The sequence below is a fragment of the Callionymus lyra genome, chromosome 7 (assembly GCF_982586985.1).
Source record: "Callionymus lyra chromosome 7, fCalLyr1.hap1.1, whole genome shotgun sequence".
NCBI lineage: Eukaryota > Metazoa > Chordata > Actinopteri > Syngnathiformes > Callionymidae > Callionymus > Callionymus lyra.
Window position 1 is genome coordinate 9827048 of NC_141824.1, and position 14212 is coordinate 9841259.

At 37.6% G+C, this 14212-nt stretch overlaps 2 protein-coding genes across 4 annotated transcripts in view; one reads left to right on the forward strand and one right to left on the reverse strand.

Annotated features, from left to right (window-relative positions):
* LOC148075002 (chloride channel protein 2-like) overlaps positions 1 to 3869 on the forward strand; it is a 146149-nt gene extending 142280 nt beyond the window's left edge. For 2 of the 3 annotated variants that reach the window (XM_087795300.1, XM_087795301.1), the window contains one exon: positions 1895 to 3868. In XM_087795300.1, the coding sequence (XP_087651426.1) occupies positions 1895 to 2089 (195 nt within the window). In that variant the 3' untranslated portion in view covers positions 2090 to 3868. Of the gene's footprint in view, positions 1 to 1894 lie in introns of all 3 variants that reach the window. The other variant, XM_087795299.1, reaches the window with a different exon arrangement.
* A 3430-nt stretch (positions 3870 to 7299) lies between these two features.
* On the reverse strand, positions 7300 to 9287 carry hspb12 (heat shock protein, alpha-crystallin-related, b12). The gene is made up of 3 exons (XM_087796176.1): positions 9050 to 9287; positions 7606 to 7766; positions 7300 to 7482 (listed from the first exon to the last, which is right to left on the reverse strand). Exons 1-3 carry the CDS (start codon positions 9285 to 9287, stop codon positions 7300 to 7302), a joined length of 582 nt encoding a protein of 193 aa, XP_087652302.1.
* Between the last annotated feature and the right edge of the window lie 4925 nt (positions 9288 to 14212).

Consider the following 14212-nt stretch of genomic DNA (forward strand, 5'->3'; position numbering starts at 1 on the left):
TTTTCTTTTCACTGTAGCCGCCAAAGTGGGAGTTTTTCTGCAGTTTAATCAGTGCCATCATGTTGAAGGGTTGGGTTTAACATTTAAAATATTTTTACCTATTTAATTGTTATTATTTCTGTATTCAATTATTTCTATACTGAAAGATTAAATCGTTTTTTAATTATAATTATATTTAAAAAGCGTCATTTAATCCATGTAAAATTTGTTCAGTTGTTATTTAATTCAACCTTGTGTTATCTCAGGGTCAAGGTGACCCGAAAGGTCCAAAAAAAAAATGTGTCTGTGGTATCACTTGTGTTGTCTGTGGGTCAAGGTGACCCGAGGGTCTGAGAACAAATGTATTGGTTGTGACCTGAGGGTCTGAGAACAAATGTATTTGTTGTATCCCTTGTGTTGTCTCTGGGTCATTCATGGACGCCAGGGAGGTCGTTCATCTTGACCCAGAAAAAAACTGTAGCAGCGAATATTTGAAATGAGAAGAATTGAGCTCCTTCATTAAACTGTCAGCCAATCATGATGGAACTATTGAATTTGGAATTAGAATATCAAACCCTAAGTGAAATAAAAATGTTATTATTTTATAAATATTGAACTGTTCTTAGTTATTTTTTTATTTTTTATTTAAACTCTCAAAATAAAAAACATTCTATTAAATTATTCAATAAATAAAATGAAAAAAAAAACTGTATTTCTTTTATTTATATAAAATAGAAAATGTAAAGTTGAAACGTTTGTAAATTCAACAATTCAATATTGTGATGACGCTGATGAACTTCCATAACATTCTTAACCAGACCAGAGTCAAGGATCCACGACAGAGGATCAGTTAAATAAGCAGGACGATGGTTTTCGGTCTCACTGGAACAAATGTGTCAAGAGACCAAATCTGGCTCAGCAAGTCATTTTTTGTGGCCCCGTCGGATGGTTGGCTCTGATACACTGGAGTATGAGACACAAAAATAAAGACAATGGAAAGAAGTTGTCGCGATTCTATCTTGAGGCGACTATATGTGGCCCTGTGACTGTATTTAACTGGCCCTGATGTGGTTAGAGCTGAACTATACAATAGCTTTTATTATTATACTTTAAATATTCATTACACTGTTAAGGTATTTGTTAGATTTCTTATCTATATGTATATATAGATATTTTTTGTTTTTGGAATTTTAATATTTTTCTTTGTTTCCATCATATTAACATTTCTTCATCTTAATATATTTTGTGGCTCCATCTGGAACCTTAACTGAGCACCTGGTTTAAATTCTTGATCATCCTCCGAGAACAAAATGAACCTAAACTTTTTACTGATTATTCTCTGTAGGTTAAGATCCGTGTGTCACGACGATCAATAAACATCCACCGATTTTCTTTCTCCTCGTATTCTATTCAATCAGTGCCGTCGAATAATTGGATTTAATCATTTGTTAAGTTGTTTTTGAGATTTTCTATTTATTACATTTCATTAAATCATTTCTTTATTGGCACGTTTTTTAATAATGAAATTTTAATAAGCAACTATTTTTTTAAATGCTTTTGTTTTACACATAGAGTTTGATATTCTTATTTAAATAATTCAAACATGTTTTTTCTAAATCCTATATTTTTCCATTGGCAGCCTTTTAAATTCAATATTAAAATTGAATATTAGCATTTTTATATTGAATTTAAAAGGCTCTCTCGCCCTTATATTGACCTGATATCTTTGCGCGAGATCAAGATTGAATTTTTTTTCATTCCGCTACAAATACAAAAGTATCTTTTAAGTGTGTTTATCTACTGACGGCCCTGGGCGCGGGATGGTACTACATCCGTCACCACCTTTACTACGATACCCCAGGCGGTCATTATTTAACCGTTTTGGGCCCTAATTCTGTTCTTTTCTGTCCGGCAGCTTCGCAAGGCCATCGAAGGCTCGGTCACGGTGAAAGGCGTGAAGGTGCGCCCCCCTCTGGCCAGCTTCCGGGACAGCGGCACCAGCAGCAGCGAGAACGAAGCCACGGAACTCCACAAGCTGTGGGATCGTCACAAGAGCATGTCGCTGCCCCGGGAACACACCCCCTCCGAGTCCGACGAGAAGTCCCAATGAGATCCCGCCTCGGGGTCGGTGGGGGGGGTGAAGAAGAGGAGGAGGATCTGAGGGGTTTCAATCTCGCCGAAGCCGCAAACATGCAAAATTCCTCAGGGCTCAGGATCAATATTTAATTCTAGAAAGAGTTCTTGTCTGTCTTCATCTCCTCCACCTCCGGCACCGTCTTCCTCTCCGACGCTCGCACTGACAAAGCCAGACACTCTGCAGGGAAACCCAACTCAACCTGTGCCCTGCTCTCCGTTTACCCTCGGGAACCCACAGCAGAGAGGATGTGGACTTGTGGTAAAAGATGAGACACGAGTTGACAGATCAAAACACAAGTTGGAAAAGGGATTTTTCTTTTTTTTTTTTACAAAGACTTTGGATATGAGAAGTTCTTCTGTCTGCACTTAGAAGAAATCCACGACGATTGTGTGTTTGTGTGTGCGTTTGTGTTTGTGTTAACAGGAATGAATGTTTTTTTTATCGTGGGAGGCAACAATCGGCCATCTCTCTATTGTGACGTCCTTAAATCATTTCACGCCTTATTTTATACATTTCATGATTATTTTGGTACCGCGATTCTCCAGGAGAGGGCGCTTGATAGGGGTTGGGATAAATATGTAACGATGATGATGATGATGATGATTTAAGCTAAATGAATTATAATCGCTCTTTTAATTGCGTTTCAAATGTGCTTTTTCTGTACGTCAACACACTCCAAATGCTGACTTACTAGCCTCACATGCTAACTTACTAGCTTTGCATGCTAGCCAGCTAGCTTCACATGATAACTTACTAGCCTTACATGCTAACTTCCTAGCCTCACATGCTAACTAACTAGCTTCACATGCTAACTTACTAGCTTCACATGCTAACTTACTAGCCTCACATGCTAGCCAACTAGCCTCACATGCTAGCCAACTAGCCTCACGTGCTAGCCAACTAGCTTCACATGCTCGCCAGGACAATGCAAGCTAAGGTTGGGGAGTAAATATTCCGAGGGTTAGTTACTGTAGCGGCTCTTCAAGTGACGCAACAAGCCGGCAGACATTGTTACAGACTCGTTGTGTAACAACAAAGTGTCGTCTGTCAACGGACACTTAAAACAAACGGAAACGCAGATCTCACCCCCGGTCCGGCAACAAATTACCTTGTCCCAGCGTTTTGTCTATTTTTGAAGGGAAATCGTTCAAACTAATCTCGTTTCGTCTCCATTTAAGAAGAAAAGAAATAATTTTTACAAATATTTTGAGTCAAATTATACAATGCTAGCGTTTATATTTGACTCTTATGTCGATAACTCTGACTGAGGAACATCCCTTTGTTTCATTCTAAGCGCTTGTAGCCTTTTAAATTCAATCTAAAATATTAAAAATAGTTCCACCATGATTGGCTGACAGTTTAATGAGGTAGCTCGTTTTTTTTTTTCTAATGAATTTAAAAGAAAAAACATAAAAGAAAACCGTCTTCAGAGTGGACGTTATAACAAATATCTCGACCACACTAAAGTGAATCGGGGACCAAAGTAAATTTGTCGTGAAGAAACACTACGGTAGCAAACACTACGGGAGTGACGTTATACTTACTTCGCTGTTTAAAACTTTTCCTCCTCCGGGCCCATTATTTTTTATTTTTTCTTTCGTTTTGATGTAAATCAGTGGCATTAGTTAATATTGAATGGTTGAATTTTTTTAATCGGAATCATTTATTTTAAGAATTATTTCGATTTAAGTTGAATTCAATAACTTCAATATTTAAAGTTCAAATGAGTTTGTTGTGTTTTTTTAAAAATATTTTTCAATATTTTCTTAATCAATAATGATGCGTTTACACATTGAGTTGGATATTATGGAAATATGAAGAAAAAAAAAGAATTAAAAAGTAATTATTTGAAATTTTTAAACTATGTTGAAAAAAAAAACTTTTTACAATTTTTGAAAATGTTTGTTTATTTCTATTCAATTATTTAAAAAAAAAAATGAACCTTTTAACAAACACATTATTGAACTTAATTATTATATAAAAAAAACAATGATTTTATTCAAATTATTAAAACAAAAAAATGTTCAAAGTTTCAACATTTGAAACGTGAAATTCAACCATTCAATATTCAGATGTATATGTCACAGTACAGATTGGAGTCCAGTAGGATCTGGACTGTACTAGTACAGATTGGAATCCTGCTACTGAACTGGGATCTTAATACTAATATGGGTTAGGGTTTGATTATATCAAAATAATATTTTGAAAAATACTATTTTGATGTAATACAAATTTGTCCTATTAGAATTGGAGATTGTGGGATTGGTAGAATTCCCATTTTTTCCAGGACAGATTGGAATTCCAAAATTCAGATCCCAATACAGTAGTAGGATTCCAATCTGTACTAGTAGGATCTGGAATCATACTAGTTGAGATTGGAATTTATTGGTAGAATCTGGAATCCTCCTAGGACAGATTGGAATTCCAAAATTCAGATCCCAATACAGTAGTAAGATTCCAGATTCTACTAGTGAATTCCAATCTCAACTAGTAGAGATTGGAATTCACTAGTAGAGATAGTTATACCTCCTAAGATAGGAATTCCAATCTCTACTAGTAGGATTCCAGATCCTACAGGGATTCCAATCTGTACTGTGATATATATATATATATATGTATATATATATATATATATTCTATAGTCTATTGATTGTTTGGACTTTTCCTCTGATTGAACTGCATCAAACAAAAGTTCAGTTTTCATTCTAGCCGTAACTATGATGATAAACTAGCATAAGCATTAACCAGCGAGATGTTTCTTACTTTAACCTGACGTTGAATCATCCGAGGCTCGACTCACTCCATCGGTTCCTCGGATCTCCACGTGTGAACGTTGACAACCGACTCCAAGTGAATCCATACGCGAACCCTTCGCTCTCATTAGTCGCTCAACTCCCAACGTTTCAGGCCGTGGTCGGCGGTCGGTGACGAGTCCGTTGGGTAATTAATCTCAGCTGTTGAGAGTCCTCGCCGGAACATTGACGAGTCTTCCGCAATCGCTCCAGTCTTCCTTTTCTCCCCCCCCCCGCCCCCCCTCCGGCGTGGACTGCTGCAGTGATCTCTCACTCCTTCTTATTTTGAGCGACATCTCGATGCCTTAATCTCAAGCTTGACCTCTGCGTTTCGAAGCATGTTTTTGTTTTACCGTCACGAGTCAAAAGTAAAAAGAGCACGGCTTTGCATGAACCAAACGCTCCGGAGCGAAAAACGATGTCACGTGTTACGTGTCGACCAATCTGTGCCTGTAAATAATCCGAGCGACGGGAAGTAGCGATTAGGAAATAATATATTTAACTTAACGTCTGTGATGAATCGAATCTGTTTCTAAGATTTTTTTTTTTATATCTATATATTTAAATTTTTACAACTGTTGATTTGTTTTGTTTTTTTAATCTCTTGAACTGCTGTCTAAAACATTTCATCCACTAAAAACCTCATGTCATCGTGTTTGAAACGCTAACGAAGCCTGTGGGCGATAATGACCGAAAGATTACGACCAGTGTGTGTTTGTGGTGGTTTTTCTTTCCACAAGTGCCTGCGTACGCCGACGACACGCGCATGTTGGCGGTCGTCACGAGGTGAAGCACGTGCCACGATTAAACAGGTGGATGATGATGATGATGATGATGATGATGAAGAACATTAGCATTTAATCACCTCTTCTGTGTAACAACTCACCAGTCGTCAGTCGCTATTAATCACTTGTTGTTTTTTTGATCCATTTGTGCAATAACGGTTCTTCATCTCACTTTGTAACTTCAACATTATTTTTGTAAAAAATAAAAATAAAATAAAAAGGCTGAAAAGTGTCAAAAAAAAAAAGAAAAGAAGGAAGAAATATCTGTATATGAGGAGAAGCAAAAGTGTGTCATGTTCGACTGCTGCATGGATCTGTGTTTATTTCGTCTCCCGAAAATCTGATCAGAGCAGCTTCCGGGGTCACGACCCTCGGTGACTCTTCTTTGTACATATAGCAGGACGGGCGGGTTTCCAGAGCTATTTTTCTGACTGAAAAATTCCACTTTCTTTTTTGTATATCAGGGATGAATAAATGCAATTTTAACAAACATGTTGCGACTTGTTTCATTCTTTAACTGCAGAACCTGTATCTGACGTGTCCGTGTGGACAGGGGAACATTTGTGGCCCTGATTTCATCTTTTCTTTATTGTCACACGAGCTTTATGTCCACAAAGTATTGACACTAATTCCTAAATATTGAGTATTATTAGTCTTTCTGCAACGATGTCAACACGCTCCACATGCTCACTTAATAGCCTCACATGCTAACTTACTAGCTTCGCATGCTAGCTAGCTAGCTTCACATGATAACTTACTAGCCTTACATGCTAACTTCCTAGCCTCACATGCTAACTAACTAGCTTCACATGCTAACTTACTTGCTTCGCATGCTAACTTACTAGCTCTATATGCTAGCTAACTAGCTTCACATGCTAACTTACCAGCCTCACATGCTAGCTAACTAGCTTCACATGCTTACTTACTAGCCTTTAGTCTCTATTGTCACGCAAGCTTTATGACCACAAAGTGGCGCAAATTCCTAAATATCAAGTATTATTTTCGTGTCTTTTCGCAGCGATATAGGTTTTATTTTGACGTCAATGTTTATAAAATTCGAATAATTCTAAATAAAGAAAGGATTTCCTCAGATAAAACTCAAATTGAATGTCGAGTTGTCACCAATTTGTGTTTTCGTTTAAGGAAAAATTTAATGGATTAGTTTTCTCTTCCAACAGCCATGATGGAAATGAATGCAACTGCCGTCTCCTTAACAGTAACAACTTGGTGTTTTTTGCATTTAAAAAAATTCACATCCATCCATCCATCCATCCATCCATCCATCCATCCATCCATCCATCCATCCATCCATCCATCCATCCATCCATCCATCCATCCATCCATCCATCCATCCATCCATCCATCCATCCATCCATCCATCCATCCATCCATCCATCCATCCATCCATCCATCCATCCATCCATCCATCCATCCATCCATCCATCCATCCATCCATCCATGCTGTGATTTGTTATCAACCTTTTAGATACAAATTGGAAACAATGGTGAATAAGTGTTTAGTTTTGTATCAAACCTTATTAACACAAGTGTCAATACAAAAGAAGGGAAAGTTTTAAGGAAGTCATTCATTCATTTAAAAGAGGCTTCAAAGGTGAGCTTCGCTACGATACACAGGTCCACTGGGTGTCTCCGGACTCTTGGTCCGACAGACCGACACCTGCAGGGTTCCATCTGTGTTCAGGCTGGCGCTGACCGACAGCGGGTCCATGTCTTCCGGGAACAGAGACTTGTGGGTAAACGTGTCGCTGACGCTTCCGTCGTCGAGAACCTGTGACAGAGAGAGAAAACTGATTTCATAATCACAGACATTAAAAATGATTCATGATCGCACTTGTTCGTCATCCTCGCATCCTCTCCATCACCCGTGGAGCTAATGGCTACGCTCACAAACCTTCTCAGCGTGGACGACGACGTGATGGTCGTAGGCCATCACCACGATGTCGTGAGGCTCGAACTGGCTGACGTCAGCGGATACGACGTATCTGTCTCCTACGATTTGCACACCTCCACCTGCGCTAGTCTGAGGGCCGGATACAGCGACCCCTAGTGGAGCTGCGAAGAAACACAAAGCAGAAAATTAAAAGTTTTATCTTTAATATCTATGATACCTTATGGTGTTGGGCAACGTGTCTTCTGTAGTCGTGTTACTATTTATATTGTCATAATTGTTCAACAGTAATTTAAGACAAACTTGTGCAAAATAGTGACACATATAAGCAACAGGGCAACAGCAACATTTTGCGATCCAAGCAGGGGGAGGAAATCGGAGTCAATTGTAAAGCAGCCAGTTAATCATGGATAGAAAGAGTTGAGATTAAAGTTTATTAAAGTCTGTTTTTCAGATGTGTTGCTTGAGGTGCAAAATACCTATGATGATCTAATGAAGTTTCATGAAGCTTCCCGATGCAGTGTCCTACTGTTTATGCTCAGTAGGTGGCGCCATTAGCTAAGGTTTAATAAGAATAGATGTTTTAAAGCAATGCATTATAGAGAAGACAGTGGCTTCTAAAGGTTTCTAGAAAGAAGCTTCATGAAGCTTCATTAACTCATCACTACTAAACGTTGTGTTGCACCAGTAAGGAAAGTTTATTATCTTAGTTTAATGAGCCAAACCTTCAGATTTTAACACCTAAACTCATTTTTTAATACATTTATAGCAAAACATTATTTTCCAAATCAAATAAGAAGAAGTTATACATCAAAAGATTTTGCTTTTGATTAAATTAAGGAGATGAAGGAACATTAGATATCATTTAAACTCCTTTAATAAAAAATAATAAACATGTAAACCAACCAAAGATTTTTAGGGATAGATTTTGTTGTTGCTTTTGATTTTGATTTGTTTATTTGTTTTGATCACTGTTGTGTTGTTGTTGTTGTTGTGGATTTAGGATTTAAACATTTTATTATTTAACTTGTTATTAAATTAATTCCTGATCAAGTGAAGGAAAAATACTTTTATTAACTCTTCTGACAGATGTTTACATTCAGGCTGAAAATATATATTTTTTTATTGTGGTTAATTAATGTTATTGGCAAAACATTCTATTCAAAAATTCTTTCAAATGAAAACCTCCAGTTAATCTCTGGAGTAATACATTTGTTATTTAAATTGGCCTTCAATTGTATTTATTATCAAACCAATCCTTTTTAAAACCACTCGCTTCCAGGGCCAGTATCGGTCCTGGAGGCATTTGCTCTCAGTTCGCACAGACAAAAACCAATGCAAAAAACGTTGGTATAATATCTGTCCTTTAGATGATTACAAATACAAGATTATATTATTATATTATTGACGTGATAATATGGTTCTCACTGGCGGTTTACAGTCGTACCTGTGTGTCCGTATGAAGCTCTGCCGTGTCTGCTGAAGGGGGCCGGACAGTTGGACCCCGAGTGAGCCTCCTCTCCAAACAGACCCGAGCCTTCCGAGGAGTCCAGGAAACTGTCGAACAGAGGGTCCAGCGAGTCCGAGGACCCGTTCAGGGAACTCTCCGAGCGAAAGCTGCTGAAGCGCGAGGACGAGCGATAGGACGAGGACGAGCGACGACTGGACGAAGTCACCGACGACATGTTGACCTGAGACCTGAGTCCTCCACGGTGGGATTTTTATAACGCAGTGGTGCATTGTGGGTCGACGTGGCGGGTAGTGGACTTCCTTTGGCCATAAATAGCAAAAGTCTTTGTGCCAAGAATGTAACGGTCAAATTGATAAGAAGAGAGGACCCCCCCCCCCCCCCCCCCTGATTGACACGTGGGTGATTAGAGTCAAGAGTTATGATTAGATACTGGAGGTCTTGAGGTTAAAAATAGACAGTTACTAGTTAGTCTCTCCTTTAAGATGAATCATAACCTTAAATTAGTTATTTCTAAAAATAATCTATTGATAACAACACGAGCATCATTTGAATTTATTTTTGCTAGGATGACCATCTGGATCCATGATCCTTTTGAAGAATATTCTGTCTAAAAAGCTGCATGTCGGCAACTTTCTTCCTCGCCTACTATTTATGTTGTGGTAGCGAGTTTCGTGACACTACTGCCCCCCTACTGTTACTGTACTGTGTACTATTCCAAATGCTAATATCGAATTATACAATTAAAAAAACATATAACTAATACTAGACATTTATTGGTTGGGCTATTTCTGGGTTAAATATTTTAAATAAATCACTTCTTTTTTTTTTAATAACTTAAAACATTACTTTCTTTCAAAGAACAACTTGTATTTTGATTTGATTGATAGGTTTAGATAAAGACAACAATAGTCACACTCACACTCGATTAAAAATAGTTGGTTCCAGATTCAGGATGAAGTTGCACTCAAACATCCAGAAGATTGAGTGTGGTTCGATGGACACCTTCCACCTTTAAAAGTACCTTCAAATTTTACAACCAAAACAACACAACAACAGTAATAACACAATGAAACACAACTTAATAACTTGTTTCAATTTGAGAAAAGTGTCGTCAAGTGTCAGTGATAGTGTTGCAACGACTGGTTACAATCAGTGGTAAAAAGTAGTAGAAGAAGAAACTGTCGAGTCATTTCTTGTAAGTGTGTAGCAGCAGAGTTTGATTTGAGACAGTACTAGCCTGTCCACATTTGAGCACTTTGCAAGTAATTGCACTGTCGTACTTTTTGGGACACATCTACGTGTCTTCCTTTGTGTTGTGCCAGAGTGTTTGTGTTCGTCCTGCACCTTCAGCCATTGTTCAACACCCCGTCACGACTGGGCCAAGTCACCAAGTTTGTATTTCTGTTTCCTGATCCTCTTAAGTCAGGGGTGTCAAACTGGTCCGGAAAAGGGCCGAGACAGTGCAGGTTTTTGTTCCAACCAGTCAAGCACACAGGAGTTAACGAATCAGGTGTCGGCTTAAACAAGAAACAATCAATTGATTACTGTATCCAGACACCTGATTGGTTCAACTATATGGTTGGTTCTAAAACCTGCACCGTCTCGGCCCTTTTCTGGAGCGGTTTGACACCTGTGTTTAAGTGAATGACTTTTGGTTGTAGTTCAAGTTATCATCCTTTTGTTTGTTTTTGATGGACTAGTTTTGGTGAAAGCTTCTGTCTTCCTCCGCTTTGCAGCAATTTTTGTTGTAAAGTTTTATTTATAGCCTGAGAATTTTAGTTTATTGCAGGTTTATTTCTCCTCCGTACTGAGTGACATTCTTGCCATATTTTGTCTTTCTTTCTGAGCTCTTTTGCCTCCGTCTGGTTTGTGTTTGGTTTCTCTGTTTCATGCCTGACAGTTTAGCGATTGTGATTTAAAGCATAAATCTTTTCTTAAAAGAATTAAGTGAAGAGACCTATCTTGTAAATAAACTTGAATTGTTTTAATTATTAGTCCTGGCCTGACATAATAAACCAATACTCTATAAAGGAGACGGACCGACAACATATGTATGTATGTGATTTTGTTATAAACTGTATTTGTGTCTCTGATAGTTCAGTTTTTTAATAATTTTTTGGGCTTTTTCTTTTAAGTAAGTTGGACAAAAGATGGTGCATGTTTAGGTATATTGGGTCTCCCATACCTAGGTTTGTTTTTGTTTAGACAAATAAACAATCTTGTGCTTCACCTTGTCCAGGGACAGTTACCAAGACCAGAAAAAATAAATGTATATCGTTTTTGTTCAATTGATTCTAACTGGTTTTTGAAAGGATTGTATTTTAAGTAACTTTAGTCGCTCGTTTTAGTCAAGTTTATTCAACAAAATAAACCTATAAAATAGTGAAAAAGAGTGAAACACAAACTCCATGTAAGGTAGTTTTATATGAAGGTCAGTCTGTGAAAATAAAGCCAACATTAAACCGGTGCTAAAAAAAAGTTGTGGGATGAAAATACTTTGAGCAACTGATGGTAATAGTCGTGCAAGAAAGACGTGAAGATTTAAAAAAAATCTACCGAACATCTCTAGTGTGTGTTATTCTGTGTGAGAATCGAATCTGTAACTCTGAGAAATCTTTTCGCTTCTCTCTCGAAACCTCCCTGAGCGACGATGATGTCACCAGATGAAAAAAACAAAACCCCCACTGCTGTGGAATCACCGACGAGGTGCATCTGTAACTGTCTCTGCTCCTGTAATAACCTCGTAATGATGATGTCATCGTGTCAGCGGCGGGATTAATGGCGGCGCTCTTCACGGCCCGCAGTGTCGCCGCGAGGTGAGCTAATGGAAGCGTTATCGTGTCGCTCCAGTGTTTAATGGAGAAAGAATCACGCCGTCCTCTTGTTGCAAAGAACGATAACAATATTTTTTATTAAGTTTGAAATCAGACCCGATGCAGCAAACGAAGATTATTTTCAGTTCCGAGGTGGCGATATTCCATTAATTACATTCAGCCAAAAGGAGGAAACAAAGTCTCAAAGAATTGAAAAGGAGGGGAAGGTAAAAATGCGGCATCAGAGGGAGGTGTGTGGACGGAGTGGGATGAATGTGATGATACATTCACTGAGGAGCGTCTGCCTCCTTGTATGCTGCCGCTGTGCCCATGTGCAACCTCTCCGCTCCTCCAGGGGCTGCTGGGAAAAATGGGGGGGGTCGAATTTTTTGGTTAACTCTGGTTGTAACTGCAGGAATTGATGTACGTGTGAACAGATTCATAATCATAAACAACGTTTTAAAGAACATGTAACCCATTTTTCGCAACAGGATTGTTTGCTAAATGTACCTAAAGCAGCCCTACGTGGGATTGAACATGTTTGTTTCCGGCTCCCCCTAATGTTCGAACTGTGTAATTGCGTTACTGAAAAAAATAAAGAACACTAAATAGAATCGATCATACAAAATGTTTTGATCTAAAATTGAAGGAAATAAATACAAATAATATTTTTTAATTTAATTGAATTTAAATAAAAGTGAATGTTAAATAAATAATAATAATAAACTCAAATATATATTTTGAACCACTGCCAAATTGTATCTTCCTGGGAGATTCAAATAGTCTTCTCAGTAACTTTATGGAAATGAATGCAACTGTCGTCTACATATAGTCTTCAAGCAGTTTGGTGGTCACATGGGTGATGTTACTGTCACCAAACATCTAAATCAAAATATATATATCTAAAAAAATAAACATTTTAAGACAAAAATAACTTCTGTAGTTCCATGTTCAAATGCTTTAACAATTTTCTGTTAAATTAGTGGTTCATTGGTTTATTGTGGTGTCGTTTTTTTGTGGACAATTTGGAGTTTGTTTCTCAGATGGTCTACTAGAAAACTTTGTGGTTAAAAAAAACTAGCTTCAATTTGTAGCTTCTACCTCATCTTAAAACGATCTCCCATTTTTGAAAACTTTTCTGTTCAACTGACGATAAAGACAGCAGAACTCGATCACTTCCAGACGTGACATAAGAGGAATCACAAGGTGGATGAAAAAAGACGGAGATACACATCTGCTGTTCATCAAGCAGTTTTATAATCGAGGGCTAATTGCCTGTCGGCGAAGGTAGAACTTGAATGTCCTTCTGGTTATGTAATCGTCCCTCCGGCGGGGATAAGTGGCGGGTGGGAGGACGAGAAAGAGACGTTTGAGGGGGTGGAGGGGAAAAGGACGGAGAGATGGAAGGAAGCAGGGAGACATCATCCGTCAGCGACGTTGAATTCCAACATTTTCTGAGGGTTGAACATGTTCTCATGACTCCGGAGAATCACGATCGTGTCGTTTCTCCGACAAGATTTCGTTGTTGAAGGTTCAATTCAATGAGGGATCTATTAAATAATTCAATGTTTTATATCCAATTAACATGTAAAGATTTACTGCATTTGTTCATTTTTATGTTGCCTGAACTTCCGGCCACTAGATGGCAGTAGCCGTTATGCAGTACGCAGTTAAAGGAATAATGTAATACTGAGGACGAGAGGATTCTCTTCCAGCAAATTTTAAAGCTGATGTTTGGACATATTTTGGCTTCAGATCTATTAATTCAAAGAAAAAAAAAATCGCAAGAAAATTCAGTGTTCAAGTGTATTGAAATATATTGTGTTATAACAATGTGAGTTAAATGTATCGTGAGATTAGTGTATCATATGGAAGAAAATGTGTGCCATCATTTCAAGACACTGAATTTTTACAGCATCAAAATCTTGATTTAAAAAACTCTTACATTTCAAACACGGTTGTCGATTTTCTTGGATGAATTCAATGTGTGAACAATTTCTGTTAAATTCAATGTTAAAAAAAATTAAATTCGATGTTAGGTGAGAGGAATTTTACATGCAATATTTTGAGTAATATTTAATATTAAATGTTACGAACTCAAATTAAACGTACTCATGGAAGTAGCATCACACATGGTAGCTTCTCTTTGGTTTTCCCGTACATTAACGCTGAATTTAGTTTGAACCAAATTTCTTTCACTGAATTTTTTTTACACTGAATTTCATTTTAGGTTTAATTTCTGTCATTGAATTGTTCACACTTAATATTTTATTTATTTTCTGGATGTATTCATGCATTTAAAATTCAATATATATATTATAATATA

Bases quoted from the DNA above. Each gene is read 5' to 3' on its own strand.
- hspb12 (XM_087796176.1), bottom strand. From the start codon at position 9,287: ATGTCGTCGGTGACTTCGTCCAGTCGTCGCTCGTCCTCGTCCTATCGC. The intron at 7,767-9,049 runs GTACGACTGTAA...GTTTCTTCGCAG, and splicing joins AGCTTCATACGGACACACAG to CTCCACTAGGGGTCGCTGTA. The intron at 7,483-7,605 runs GTTTGTGAGCGT...TCTCTGTCACAG, and splicing joins TCGTCGTCCACGCTGAGAAG to GTTCTCGACGACGGAAGCGT.